The sequence below is a fragment of the Dromiciops gliroides genome, chromosome 4, assembly GCF_019393635.1.
Source record: "Dromiciops gliroides isolate mDroGli1 chromosome 4, mDroGli1.pri, whole genome shotgun sequence".
NCBI classification, from domain to species: domain Eukaryota; kingdom Metazoa; phylum Chordata; class Mammalia; order Microbiotheria; family Microbiotheriidae; genus Dromiciops; species Dromiciops gliroides.
In genome coordinates, this window is record NC_057864.1 from 365,614,440 (window position 1) to 365,629,772 (window position 15,333).

A 15,333-nucleotide genomic window follows, 5' to 3' on the forward strand; every position below is an offset into this window, starting at 1 on the left:
GTTCCCTGGATTTTCCTATTTGAATTGGGTGAATAGTTTTGTTTGTTTTCAAACTATGTGAAGACTGAAAGTTAAGGAGAATTGCCATGAAATCTCGTATCAATTTTATAGTTTTGAGAGAATAAAAGGAAATAAGTATTTGTTAAAAATGCACTGTGCTAAGTGCTTTAGAAATATTGCCTTATATTTGATCCTCACAACAACCTTGGCAGGTAGGTGCTATTATTATCTTTATTTCACAGATAAGGAAACTGAGACGAACAAAGGTTAAGTGACATGCCAAGGGTCACACAGGTAGGATGTGTCTGGGGCTGTATTTGTACTCCAGGCCCAGTACTCTGTACATTGCATCACCATACATGCCTCTAGACACCTGTGTTAATAGCTTTGTGACATGGCAACACACATCTGTCTATAAGAAAGTGTTATTGTTTTCTTTTTCAGACATACTTTGCCTCATATTGTTAATTGGTTCTGCAGAAACAGAGCTAAGCAAAACAGCATTATTATTGTTGCTTAGTCATTCAGTCATGTCCAAATCTTCATAACCCCATGGAGCATAGGATTTCAGGCCCTTTTATCCTCTGCCATCCCCTTTTCTTTTTGCTTTCAATTTTTCCCACTCTTTTTTTGACTATGAGAATTACTCTATTTCCTCTAAGGGATTCTTGCCTACAGTAGTATATTTAATAATCACCTGAATTAAATTTACCCATTCCCATCCATTTGTGTACACTGATAGCCAAGATATCAATGTTTGGCCCAATCCTGGTTACCTTGGTTCATAAATCTTACATTTCAGATTCTTATGCAATATTGATTTTAACAGCATCAGACTTTCCTCTCGTCACCAGACACATCTGCAACTGAACTTTCTTTTGGCTTTGGCCCAGCTACTTCACTAGTACTGGAGCTACTTGTAGTTGTCCTTTGATCTTCCCAGTAACGTATAGGACACCTTCCAACCTGAGGGGTTCATCTTACAGTGTCATATCTTTTTATGATTTTAATACTGTCCATAGGGTTTTCTTGGCAACGATACTGGTGTGGCTTGCCATTTCCTTCTTTGGTGGATCACCTTTTGTCAGAACCCACTACTGTGACCTGTCTTTTTGGGAAACTCTTCACAGCCTAGCTCATGAATTTCATTGAGCTACACAAGTCCCTTTGTCATAACAAGGCAGTGATCCAGGAGGGGAAACAGCAGTATAGGGGACAGCTAATTCCAGTAGATTGTGTTATTGAAGAAGAGAGTGTTCTTGGGCAGGAAAATTCATATGTTAAAAGTTTAGAGTTAATCTTTGCAGAGAAGTGGATTATAAATAGGGTTTTGAAGCAATAGGATTGAGCTAAATGGGGCTAGAGCAGGTTCAATCTTGTTGGGCTAGGCTACTTAATTTAGGGTCAGAGGAGAGGCAGAGAAAGTAGCAGTCACATAGCTTACTACTATCATTTGTAGAAGGAGAGTTAAAGCCATGAAAAAGAAGAGGCTGTATTTTGGGGAGAGGAGTTTGGTTGTGGGTTTCCACAGCATCTTTGATTTGGCAGGAAAATGAGTCTTACCCCCTGGGCAAAGGGACAGGCTTTGTAAGCACTGGAATTTGGAAGCAGGGACAGCAGGTGAGAGGTAACTTGATCTTAACCAACAATAGGGAAGGAGAGGACACTGAGGATGACTGACTGTGGCCCCTAGTGCTTTGGGGGAAACATATTGGGAATCCCCATCACATTGGGTCTTTTGGTGGGATATTTATTTCAGGCCATTGTTGTATGTCTTAGGTTTAGAATAAAAAAAATATATTTATCAAGGGACAAAGACTGATTTCATACCTTTTTATAAAAGATGAGTTGCAAACTTTAAAAATCTGCTACTTTGTAAGGTAATGAGCCAAGTAACGATGTAAACTATAATAAGGCTTTTCATTGTTGTGGTGGGCCTTTGCTAAATGAGATTTGTCAGAGCTCAATTACTAATGCTATACATTTATGAAATTATTTGAAAACAGTGAACTGAAAATAAAGATGTAAAGCTTGTTTTTTTGTATAGAAGCTTGTGCTCCTGGTATAAATTACTTATGGAAATTCTTTGCCAGATAGCAAATATGGGATGTGACATGTAGAATTGTAAATAATAATCATAAGGATAATAAGGTAACAGCAATATAATTCATTTACAAATGGTAGCAAATTAGATAACCTTTTGTAGACTTTTATTTCACAATTAACTAGCACATTTTGTCAGAAGGCCTCTTCCCTTAATAAGCATTTCTGTGATTTTGATGTCCTTCATAAAAATTTCTTCTAGTCTTTCATGTTAAGTTGTTGATTTTTAACATTAAATGATTAACACTCTACTAAGTATGTGTATGTCTCTTTATCTATCTTACTAGTTTATTGCTTAACAACACTTAGTCTAGGTGTTAAATTCCTGTCTTATGGAAGTTACTCTTGGATCCTTTCACTTTTTTATCCTAAAGCATAGTAGCAATTTTGAAATACCAAAATGGTTGACATTTTATTTTCTAGTACCAGTCCTTTCCCTATAACAAAAATGGATTCAAAGTTGGAATGAAGTTGGAAGGTGTGGACCCTGAACATCAGTCAATGTACTGTGTTCTCACTGTTGCTGAGGTAAAAACAGCTTAATTCTGTGATTTTTTTAAAAGAGCTTATAACTGTGGGGTTGGAAAGGGTTCTAAAATATCAAATTCATGTGAAAGACAGATCAACTGTATATATAATTTTTCACTTTTTCAGAATAGACATTAAAGGATTCAACAAGAAAAGATTTAAGCCCTAAAAAAATGTACTTCAATTTACAGTATATCAGTATTTATAATCAAGTAATACTGCTTCCTTTTTTCTTCTTCTGACGGACCTATCTTTTAAAAATCTTCTCTTTTATGTAATTATATTCAGGTTATATTGCCACTGTGTACCCAAACCAGTAAAGTTCATCTCATATAAGTATATTTACTTTGGTTTCTAAAGACCAAACTATTCTTTCAGTTCATTATTTGTTAAAGGCTTGTTATTGTTTCTCCTTCATTCTTGTTTCTTTGGTTTTTTTGGTGGAGCAATAAGGGTTAAGTCACTTGCCCAGGGTCACACAGCTAGTAAGTATCAAGTGTCTGAGGCCAGATTTGAACTCAGGACCTCCTGAATCTTGGGCCGGTGTTTTATCCACTGTGTCACCTAGCTGCCCCTCTGTTTCTCCTTCATTCTTGAAGAGGACCATGACATTGGGGTGATGTCATGACTTGCACTGAATTGGATGTAACTGAAAGCTGTACAAGGTCACCAACTTCACTTTTTCTTCCAGAACCATCTGGGTGGGTCCAGTGGCAAAACATATATCAGGATGATTGGAGATGGCCCTGGATGTTTAAGGCAATTGGGATTATATGCCTTGCCCAGGGTCACACAGGTAGTAAGTGTCTGAGGTGAGATTTAAATTCAGGATCTCTCAACTTCAGGGCCAGTGCTCTATCCACTGTGTCACCTAGGTCTTTTAGGAAAGTAGTTAGTGAAATTTCATATGAAACTTGTTAGAAGCAAAGTCAGTTAATTATGGTTTAATTAAGACATATTTCTAGATTTTTTTGAACTATAGGTCAGAAGACCTAGGCTTATATAAGACAAGATGATATTGCTTTTACTTGTAGGTTTAACTAATGGATGATTTTCCTCTATGGTACCTGCTTCTTGTACTTGAAAGAGAGTCTTAGATTTTAATACCTGGATAATTCTGGGTAGTTCCCCATACTGGCTGAGATATAGTTCTCCTAGTTGGTCAGTTATTTTTTGATCCAGGTTAATGACAGGAAATTACTGTCTCCTTTTGATTAAAATAATTTTATTGCATATCCTCAAATTGCTTTTTCTTACCACCATTTTCTCAAGCTTTTTCTGTAAAGGTTCATAGATTCTTATATCTAAAGTTGGAAAGGACCTCAGAACCCATCTCATTCAGTTTCTTCATTTTACAGATTAAAAAAAACCAACTAGATTCAAGGAGATTAAACGACTTACTAATAAATAAAGGTAGTAATACTAGAGTCAAACTCACTTTTCCTTTTCCTTATATAGGCTTTAACATTCGTTATTTGTTAGGTAGAGTCAGTTCATCATTTCAGGAAATCCATGTTCCCTAGGTTGACAGTAGATAAAAACCTTTTCTTCTCTCCTCTACAAGGTGAAGAGAATTGACTGGTTTCTCCAGGTAGATGCATCCAGGCCACATATCTCTCAGCAGTTGATGTCTTTTAAAAAAGCAAAAACTCCCATTTTTTAGACAGTTCATGAAGGGTACCTTTGAACATCTCCTGGAAGAGATGCAATCTTGCCTGACTAACCTGGCCACTTACACTGGTAACTTTGCAAGGAGTGGATATATGCAGGAAGTATATATCTTTATTTTTTCATGGGAGAAATTCTAAATATTTTTGTGCCTTGTGTAAGTGTATATAATTATTCCTAATGCATATATACTATAGCCTATCTCCATCCAGCATAGCATTGGCCCAAGGTTTTTATATCATTTCTTTTTCTTTAAGCAAAGTGATTTCATTAGCATAGACTGCATATTTATATATGACACAAGTGTTATATTTTAATTTGACTATTAAGGCCATAAAATATTAACTAATATTCTTTTCCATGTTTCAGGTTTGTGGGTATAGGATAAGGCTTCACTTTGATGGCTATCCTGATTGTTATGACTTCTGGGTAAATGCTGATGCTTTAGACATTCATCCAGTTGGATGGTGTGAGAAAACTGGTCACAAGCTTCATCCACCCAAAGGTATTATTATACTTTTGTTTACTATTATAATTATATTAATTTTCTTGATATCTTGTTTTTATATCCTCTTCGTTTCCAAATATATCCTTTCATTCTTCTATCCATTGAATATTCCCCAGTAGCAAAGAATAAAAAAGAAAAGAAAGGAAAAAAATTTAACAGAACTAATCACAATTGTCAACCAAGTCTGATGTTCTATGCAAAATTACATACCTAAATCCCCTCATTTCTGCCAAGAACTAAGGGCAAAACATTTTCTCATTTTGGGGGAGTCATTTCCTTAAGATTTTAATTGAAATGACCCCACCTATTTAGATAATACTAATTTGGAATTCATAACAATAAAAATTATGGCAATTCAGATGATGTGAGCTTAGTTTTACATTTTTAATGTGAGACAAATTTATTAAATAAATTGTGATGTAAACAGAATGTTTTAAAATATTTGTTAAACATTATGTTATTTGATTGAGTCCATTCCATTGTTTTAGCCTTTTGTTATATCAAAATATTAAATAGAAAGTGGCCTACGATGTCAGTGAGCTAAGCAAAAAATTAACCAGATGAATTGTTAGCTAGCTAAATAAAGCATTTATTAAGCATTTGCTGTATGTTAGGTATTGTGCCAAGTGCTGGGGTTAAGACAAATAAGAAAATCCTAAAATTCTTGTGGGGAAGAGGTGGGAATGTTGGTGGGAGCAGAGGCAACATGGTGAGGAGTTATCTGGGAAATTGTGTAGGGTACTCTAATCTGGCTAAGATAGGGTGAAAGCTGTCAAAGCCCAGGGCATTCCAGGGATGGAATCCAAGATTTCTCTGGGGATTATGTGGGGAAGATGACTGGAGTATGATATGGACATAGCTGAAAGACCATCTCCTTCAGAGTTCTGTGTAGTTGAAGTATATAACCGGTGGTACTGTTGTAAATGTTCCAGACAACTTTTTTTTTAATCGCTTTATCTGAAATATAAATAATTAAATTTTAATTTGTTCACCTGGATTGAAAACTGTACTGTCTATTGTGCCCAGCACAACAGTGTCCAGAGTAGTTGTTTATCCTTGTTTAATTTTTTTTAAAGAATAATGTGTGTTTGTGTGTCTGACGTGTATTTGAAATAGGTCTTTGAGGAATTTGCCAAAAATACCAGTCTCAAATAATAAAGTTTTATTATCTTGACACATTTGTAAGTTCATGATAAGTTATCTGAAACAGTTCTAGGTGCTAAGGAAAGAACTGTATGAGGACTGCCCATTTGTATTTTTAGTCAAATCCATATATCTGACCTCATCACTCATCAGAAACTGATTTCTTTAAAATTATTGATGATCTCTTAATTGCCAAATCCAACGGCCTTCTTCTTAGTCTTCAATCTTGACTGTTTTGTGGCATTTGGCGCTTTTGGCCCTTTTCTACACACTCTCTCCTTTCTGTGCATTCAAGACACTGCTTTTTCTCTTGGATTTCCTGCTATTTATTTTTTTGTTCTCTTTTGTTTTTCTCCTCAGTCTTCTTTCCTGGATCATCATCTATACCCCAACCCCTAACTCTATGTATACACAAAGACTCTCTCCTAGACTTTATTCTCTCTCTGCATTCTTGTTCCTTATTACCTTGTACCTTTTTAGCTCTCATAGGATGAATTAACATTTCCATGTAAATGACTCAGATCTCTATATACAGCTCTAGTGTCTCTCCTGAGCTTCGGTCCTACACCACCAATTTAGCAGATTGAACTCTATGTCCTAGAGGCATCTCAACTCAACATGTCCAAAACAGAACTAATTATCTTCCTTCTCCCTCCTTGCCCTCCCTCAACTCACTCTTTCAAAATTCCTTATTCCTGTTGAGAATACCACTCGCCTTCTAGTCATCCAAGTTCATAGTCTCAGAATCATCCTTGATGTTTCTCTTTCTATCACTCCCCATATCCAAACAGTTTCCAAGACTTAGTGATTCTGGTTTTACAACAACCCACATTTTCAGGTTTGTTATTCCCCTTCACACATGCTATTTTGCACTCTACCTAAACTGGCCTACTCACATGACATTTCCTTATCTGTCTTCATGATTTTGCCCAAGAGAAAAAAACATGCTTGGGATACACTTTTTTCCCCCTTCTGCTTTTTTGACTTTTTAGTTTCATTCAAAGCTTAGATCAAATGGCATCTTCTCCGGAAGGCCCTTCCTTTCATTATTAGTGCTTCCTCCTCCCCTAAATTTCCTTGTATTTACTTTGCTTTTATTTGTATTTACTTACGCTTGGGAATGATTTCATTGAACAGCTTTATTTTTATTCTTTGTCATCATTGCTTAGCACAGTGACTGGCACATAATAATGCTTATTGATTGATTGATTGACACACCGCATCATTTCAGAATCATTTTAGAATTTCATTTTGGTATCTGAAAAGTTGATGAAAGTATCTTGCTTAGTCAGGTGGTTCTTCAAAGGCAGGAAAAAATTACTGAATTAAATTGAGTTTAGCATTTGTTTTTTAGCAAAATTTTCTTGAAAATGAAAAGGAAACACTCAGAGATTCCTAATGCTGTTGTCAGAAAGCAATGCTCTTCTCTCTGTTCCCAAGGCTACACCCTAAGTAGTTTTTCATGGCCAACCACTCCAAACAGCAGGTACTTCCACCTGCACCCCATCTCCACATTATCCCATATTTCATAATCTGTCAGCCTCCTTCCTTATTTTTAGGTGTAGTCAAGTCATTCCTGGGCTTAAAAATGATCAGTGGCTCTCTCTTGCCTTTATGAAAAAGATAGTTTTGAAAAATAGCTAGCATTTCTATAGTGTTTTAAGGTTTGCAAAATGTTTCTCAGCAATCTTGGGAAATAGGTGCTATTATTATGTGCATTTTATAGATGGGGAAACTAAGGTACAGAATGGTTCAGTGACTTGCCAAGGATCACACAGCCAGAGGGTTTTTGAGGCCAGATCTGAACTCAGGACTTCCCAATTCCAGGCTCATTTGCTCTATACATTTTTCCACCTAGCTGCCTCAAAAACTTGTACATACATTTTTTCTTTTTCTTTCTTTTTTTTTTTTAGTGAGGCAATTGGGGTTAAGTGACTTGCCCAAGGTCACACAGCTAGTAAGTGTTAAGTGTCTGAGGCCGGATTTGAACTCAGGTACTCCTGAATCCAGGGCCGGTGCTCTATCCACTGAGCTACCTAGCTGCCCCTGTACATACATTTTTAATAAATTGAAATGCATTAAGGTAACATTACTTAATGAAACATTGCAGTGATTATTATTATTATTTTTTTTTGGCAGGGCAGTGAGGGTTAAGAGATTTGCCCAGGGTCATGCAGCTAGTAAGTGTCAAGTGTCTGAGGCCAAATTTGAACTCAGATCCTCCTGAATCCAGGGCTGGTGCTTTATCCACTTTGCCACCTAGCAGCCCCCCTCCCTTTTTAAGACAAAATCATTTCATGTTATAAATTCATCACCTCTCATTTATCTGTTTTATCAATTTTCCTTTTTAAGTCTTAGAAAGTATGTACATTTGAATGAAAACATTTTAGAACAACATTGAGCTTCCTCTTTATCTAGCTATTTCATATGTTTTTTCTAATGGACTTTGCATTCCCAGTGGAGTACTAACAGGGTTTTCTGTTTTTAAATTCAAAGAGTTGATATCCTCTTATTACTTAATACTAAAAGGCCAGGTTACTAAATCTGTTTTTTGGGGAGGAAGTCTGTCTGAAGACTATTGATAACTAGTTAACAGGCCCTTCCTTATTCCAAAAATAAATAAATAAATAAATGCAAATAGAAGAATGATAATTATACAAAGCAAACTAGAACATATAGAAAAGGGAAAAAAATTAAACAGGAATGCTGTGAACTTTTAGATAAAATTAACATTTGCACACAGGGAACATTAAAATAGAAAAAAGCATTGGAGTTTTGTTGTTGTTGGGTTTTTTTTTTTGTAACAGTGCCTTCTGAATATTAATAGAAGTGCCCACACTGGCAGGAAAAATAAAGTTAAATAGCCAGTTTCCTCTTTTAGGAAATTCTCACTTCAATGCTATTTGAACATCAAGCCAAGAACCTTTACCCATGGCACTTAAAAACACATATATGGGATGCATTTTATTAGGTTTGAGCTGGCCACTCTTGAAATAGTAGACTTATGGATATTTCTCAGTGGATAGAGCATTGGGCCTGATGTCAGGAAGACCTAAGCTCACATCTGGTCCCAGAAGCTTAGTAGCTATGTGAACTGAGCAAGTCACACGTCCTCTGTCAGCCTAAGGTTCCTCATCTATAAAAAGGGGATTATAATAGCAGTGACCTTCAAGGGTTATTGTGAGCGTAAAATGAAATAGTATTTGTAAAGTGCCATGTATGTGCTAGCTAGCTATTAGTTGTTGTTATTATCATTATTATTATACATTTTTACTTTTTTTTTAGCATTCCACTAGTTTCTATATTGAACAAATTGCTTTCTAAACACAGAAAAGAAATTGGCACAGTGCCTTGTGTATAATAGAAGCTTAGTCAAAGCCTGTTAACTGACAACAAAAACCCCCAACAAACCATGAATATTCTTCCTCTTCAACAAGCTTTTGCTGGGGAATTCGTCATAAAACTAATGAAAAGTTTATAAAAATGACAACTGTACTTTAGTATTTTCTTTGTAACTGTTTAGAATGGAAAATATGTTTAGAGCAAATATTAAACTATGTTTGGTTCTATTTTCTTTGTGTAGGAAAACCCATGGTTGAACTGAAATTATTGTATGTTATTTAACATGTTGATTTAAAAAATTCCAGTTGCATATTTGGTTTGGGGTATGTTAAAGTAGAAGGTAATATTGAAAATAAATGAACTTTTGTTTTGTTTTTAGAGAAGCTCTGTGTGTGTGTGTGTGTGTAGTCATAATGAAAAGAATGGTAGACTTGAAGTCAGAAGAGACATGGTTCATTACTAGTTGAATAATACAGGCTATTCACTTAATCTTTCAAGCCTCACTTTCCTAATCTGTGTAGTGGGGTTAATAACACCTTTAATACTTACTTGATCAAATCAGATAACATACCTAAAAAGTAAAACCATAATTATTATTATTGGCATGTCAATTGAAGAAAACTTTGAATTGAATTTTGTAAAGTGAAGTAAATTTAATTTATCTTAACACATTTTTAGGGTATAAAGAAGAGGAATTCAATTGGCAGACATACCTTAAGACATGCAAAGCACAAGCTGCTCCAAAGTCCTTATTTGAAAATCAAAATACTGTAAGTATTTGTCAGTGGATCTGCTAATAGAAATCAATAATGTGTTTTCTAGGACAAGATGCTCAGAAATCATAGCAAGAAACTGTGACAACTTTTATTGCATAATGTTTAGTTAATATGAGAAATACAGTAATCTTCTTCCTGAATAAAGTTATGCAGTTACAGTTTTATATTGAAAGGTCTGTTAGAAGACAGTATAACACAAGTCCTGATGCTTGTAAAAATGTCCATTAATTTGTAGGATCCTATATAAACAATAACTTGGGTTTACTGGGATATTTTTGTTCTTATAGCTATTATATGCATATTAACCATGATATCTCTTGGTTGAGTCTTGATTACATACAAGATGAATCTCAGCTAGCAGTCAGTTCAGTTTATCAATGTGGGCAAGGCATTGAGCTTGGTGCTGGGAATACTAAGACAAAACAGTCCCTACCCTCCAGGAGTTTGCGTTCCTCAGGGAATACAGATATTAAGAGATGAGTAAATACAAGGTCATTTGAGGAGGAAGAGAACTCTAATTACTAATGGGGCCAGGAAAAGCACTGAGCAAGAGATGGCACTTGATCCAGCTAGAAAGAAGTTAAGGATTCTGAGAGCAAGGTAAGGAAGGAAAGTGTTGCACGCGTGGGGGACGATCTTCATAAAAGCATATGTCCAAGAAAATAGGATGCCTGGTGGTAGACCAGATTGCATGAAGAATGTTTGCATGGGAATGTAATGTGGTCTGGGACCAGATTGTAGAGAGATTTAAATGGCAGTGTTAAGCATTTGAGATTTATCCTAGAGGTAAAAGGGAGCTAATGAAGATTGTGTTCAGGAGAGTAACATGGTCAGAATTTTGCCAATTTTGGCAGCTGTGTGGAGTGTGATTTGGAGAGGTGAAAGTCTGGAAACAAGGAAGTAGGCCAGTTTGAAACTGTTTACACCAGTCTATTAGAAGATGAAGGCTTAGAATAAAATCTATGAGTGTGAGAAGGGGACAGATAGACACTAGAGCTGTATCTGTGATAAGTAGTCATAATAAGGCTTGGCAACAAGTTAGACAAAAGGATTGAGGAAAAGGGAAGAGTCCAAGAGGACTTTGAAATTGTTAACCTGGGTGGCTAGGGCTTGTTAGTGTGGCAAGTAAAACTATATGTGGCCGCCTTATTTCTGACCCAAGTTTGGGGAAAATTAGCTAGAGTTCCTAATGTAGTGCTACTTATAAATTAGAGGGTACTGTACCAGTTTGGGGGCATTAAGCGTATTTATTAAAGCATATTAAATAGTAAAAAGAGCACACATTGCTCTGAAAGATAGGAAAGCCTAGCTAGGAAAGAGAAGAGAGAGAAAAGAGAAAATGGGGAACCCTAGTGGCCTGCATCTGCTCTCACCAAGTTCTCTGGGGCCAGAGAGAGAGAGTGTCTGTGTAAGCTTGCTGCAGGCAGCAGCAGAGCCCGGCCATACACATTGTTCAAAGCTAATTGGCTAGCATCACTCAAATCTATTGGTTCACTGGATTTGAGGGTGGTTCAGCATAGTCGTGCTGAGGTCAAAGCCCAGAGAACAGATCCTCTGGCAGAAACAAGGCTTTCAGGTAGGTGTGGTTTTGGGTGAGGTAACTTCCTGACTCTGGGCTGACCTTAAGAAAGGTCAGGCCCGGTTCTCTCAGCGGGGGCCCCTGGGAGTGCTCTCAACAGTGATCAGAAAGTATGGAGGTGAGATAGATTTAGAGAGAAGATAATGCCTTCTATTGTAGATGTGCTGGCAGTGTGAGAAAGATAGTCAGGTGGAGCTATCCAACAAGCAGTTAGGTGGAAATAGTATTCAAGTGGGAGAAAAGGGCAACTCTCTAAGCTGTAAATTGCAAGGAGAAGCTCAGCATTGTTAGAGACATTTTCCACATTGAGGATTCCCTGCACCAATGAAATCACAGGTCTAGTCTCATGTAGATTTGAATATCCTCTGCATAGACATAATAGTTGAACCAATGAGATCATGTGAAATCACCAGAAATGAGTATAAAGAAAAAAGGGAAGAGGGTTTAGGATGGATTCTAAGAAAAGACCCATGCTTAGGGAATGGGAGATGAACAACAAAGGAGTGATTGGACAGGTAGGAAGAGATCCAGGAGAGAGCACTTTCATGGAAGCCAAAGTAAGATAGAATGTCATGGAGAAGGGGATGGCTTGCAGTATCAATAGTTGCAAGAGGGGTCAAACAGAATTAAGATCAAAGTCACTAAGAACCTTCAAGAGAATAGTTTCTGTCATGTGATATGGTTGGAAGCCAGATTGTGGGGTGTTGAGAACTGATTACAAGTGGAGGTAATAGAAGCAGTTACTGTAGATGATAGATTCAAGGGGTTTGACTGCAAAAGGGAAAAAGGGATATAAGATGATAGCTCGAGGGTCAGGTGAAAGTTTTTTAAGGATTGTGGAGATAATCCACATTTTATAAGCAGCATGAAAGGGAAAGGAGCCAGTGTATATGGAAATATCAAAGATGAGTGAGCAAGAAGAACTGAAGCCACTGCAGGAATGATGGACCAGGCAAACGGGTAGATGGGGTGGACTTGGAGGTTGCAATGAAAATAAAGGAGTACTTTAGGAGGAAAAGGAAGATAGATATGAAAGGATAAGAATTTAAGATCTGGGAGAGAAATTTGAGAATTCAAGATCACAGAAATAACGTAGTTATGGATATCATCATTATAATATAGTTACTATGAAGGAGAATTTAAATATTACAATCCCTGGGGTTGGGTGAGATGGAATGATAGTCTAGGTCATGGGGTCCTTGTCCTCACTAGAGGATGCAGACTTTGGATGCATGTGTAGGAAAGAATAAAAGCCTCCTTTTGTACTAGTTGGAAGTGTGGTATGGTGTAGTGAGAAGATGATTGGACTAGTCAGGAGTCTCCAGGGCTTTCATCTCAGTACTGATAATTACTATGTAGATGGCATGTACCAAGTCACTTAAGATCTAGGAGCCCTGGTTTCCTTATTGATAGGAAAAATGAAGAATAAATCGTAGATACTTTACCCTGTAGCATCCTGTGTAAAAAAGCTTTGTGACTTTACCATGATGTAAACCTGTCACTCAGATAGAGACCTATATTAGATAGATTGTGTCAAAGGCTAGGTTTTTTCCCTTCTTGTCATTATTTGGGCCTTGGTCTTGTTGCTACTTTATGACAAATTAGCACTTTACATAAAACTAACAAAAACTGAAGTGATTCAGTGCTGCATTGAAATCATGGTGTGTGAGTGATCTAGATTGTTCAAAAAACTTCCTTACATGGTTCCATTGATCTTCATTGTCCCTATACCCACTACCAATAGCCCTTTTCCCAGCCAGCATATGGTCCACTTTAAGGATTCCTTAAGGATTTTTAAGAAGCACCAAGGAAACATTAACATGTTGCCAACAGTGGAACAAATTATCTGATCCAACCGATGATAGACTGGTTCAAGTAGAGCCCTAGAGAAGGAAGAAAAGAGTCATTTCTCAGCTCGGTGGAGCTGGAGGTATGCCAGGCTATTATATGTGAAGATTTTCACTAAGATCACAGTCTAATTGTTGAAATGTAAATCTAACATAGACAGCAGACACTCTTTTTTAAACCACTGAAATCCACTTAAGTAGAAAACACCTGTGCTGGAAGATGCTGTACCATGCCTCCTGATCCCCTTTTGGTCTCTTGCCTGTGAGTTTCAGCAGAGATTTTATTCATTGTCTCACTAAATTCTTTTCACTGTTGTCGCACAACTTAATGTATACTTTTCATAAAAGTGATAACTCACTCTCTTTGCTAAAATTACTCTGTGTTGCAACCCCCAAATATTGATGGGCAGAAATGAGCAATAAATAATTTTATGACATAAACACTTAGGTAGAAATGTTGCCAGGATAGCAGTAGAAATACATACATCCAGCTTTGGTGCCCAGTTCATCCATTCAGGTAGCATTCATGAAAAATTGCTTTGTACGTCGCAGCTTCCCTAATTCTTAATTATAGTTATAGTAAAAAGGATTATGAGATTTATAGCTGAAGGGTGACCTAGAAATCAACTTGTCCAACTCATTGTGGGAATAAATATCAAATTCGCCTAATGAGGTTAGAACCTGATGTCTAACTTTGACATTTCTGAAATACCTGAGCATTTTCTTTCCTAAGGCAAAGGAGAAGTAGTAAGCTAGAAAGTGAGAAAGGACTGGAGAATTATACAATTGTTATCCACATGTCAATGCTGCTATTAGGAAAGGAGAGAAATCCAAGTTTAGCCTTCATAAAAGATAGTAGGAAAACTTCATTTTTACTTTCTTCCTTCTGTCTTCCCTCCCTTCTTTCTTTCTTTTTCTTTCTTTTTTCCTTCTTTCCTTCTTTTTCTTTCTTTTTTTTAATACATTTTTATTTCACTGTACTGGGTTCTTTATGTTCCAAAAGCTTGTTGTAGTCAGTTGGTTTGCTTAAAATATATACCTATTTTGAATGATTTGCTATCTCAACAGCCATTTTCTACTAAAACAGAAATGTCACAGCAAGACACAGTCCATTGCACATACATTTTCTAAATATTTTAATTGCATTAAATGAGATATCTCTAACAATGGATTACAATATTCATTTGCTGTCCTTCCTGTATAAAAATAAGCTACAGGCTGCTGGAGTTTGAGGGTGTGATTTTTAGTGTTTTTCTTTTCACTAATGATAATGGATTGTGACTGATACTTTCTCATTTGGGAAGAGAAACTACTGGTTAAATTCTGTAGTCATGAAGGAAACCAGTTAACTAGACAAGATGGGGTAGCAAGCCTATACCTTTAGCCTTAATAACACCACATTCTCACCAACTAAACTTACAAGTCACAGATGGTAGAAATAAATATATTTCAACTCCTGATGCATCTCAGAGCTTTGGTTCAGTGGCTGAGATATCTAGTTGACTCCAAATGGTGGTTTTTTGAAGAGCAACTATGCTATAAGATGAGCATGTCATTTAACCAAGCTACATATGCATTGATTGCATTGATAGTTGATATTAGGACTAGTCTGGACATTCAAGGTATATTCATTGTTAATTACATATGTTTTTGAGTAGACCGTGATCCCATCAGGTTTTCGTGTGGGAATGAAACTTGAAGCTGTAGACAAAAAGAATCCTGCATTTATCTGTGTTGCTACAGTAACAGATATGGTGGACAATCGGTTTCTGGTACATTTTGACAACTGGGATGAGAGCTATGATTATTGGTAAGTTTTTTTGTTGTTTTTTTCTCCTT

General features: G+C 36.6%; 1 protein-coding gene across 4 annotated transcripts in view; it reads left to right on the plus strand.

Annotated features, from left to right (window-relative positions):
• Positions 1 to 15,333, plus strand: part of L3MBTL3 (L3MBTL histone methyl-lysine binding protein 3) — a 165,896-nt gene that overhangs the window by 51,793 nt on the left and 98,770 nt on the right. For all 4 annotated transcript variants that reach the window (XM_043964205.1, XM_043964209.1, XM_043964206.1 and 1 more), the window contains exons 10-13: positions 2,527 to 2,631; positions 4,669 to 4,804; positions 9,971 to 10,062; positions 15,153 to 15,304. In XM_043964205.1, coding sequence (XP_043820140.1) covers positions 2,527 to 2,631; positions 4,669 to 4,804; positions 9,971 to 10,062; positions 15,153 to 15,304 — 485 coding nt within the window. The remainder of the gene's footprint in view (positions 1 to 2,526; positions 2,632 to 4,668; positions 4,805 to 9,970; positions 10,063 to 15,152; positions 15,305 to 15,333) is intronic.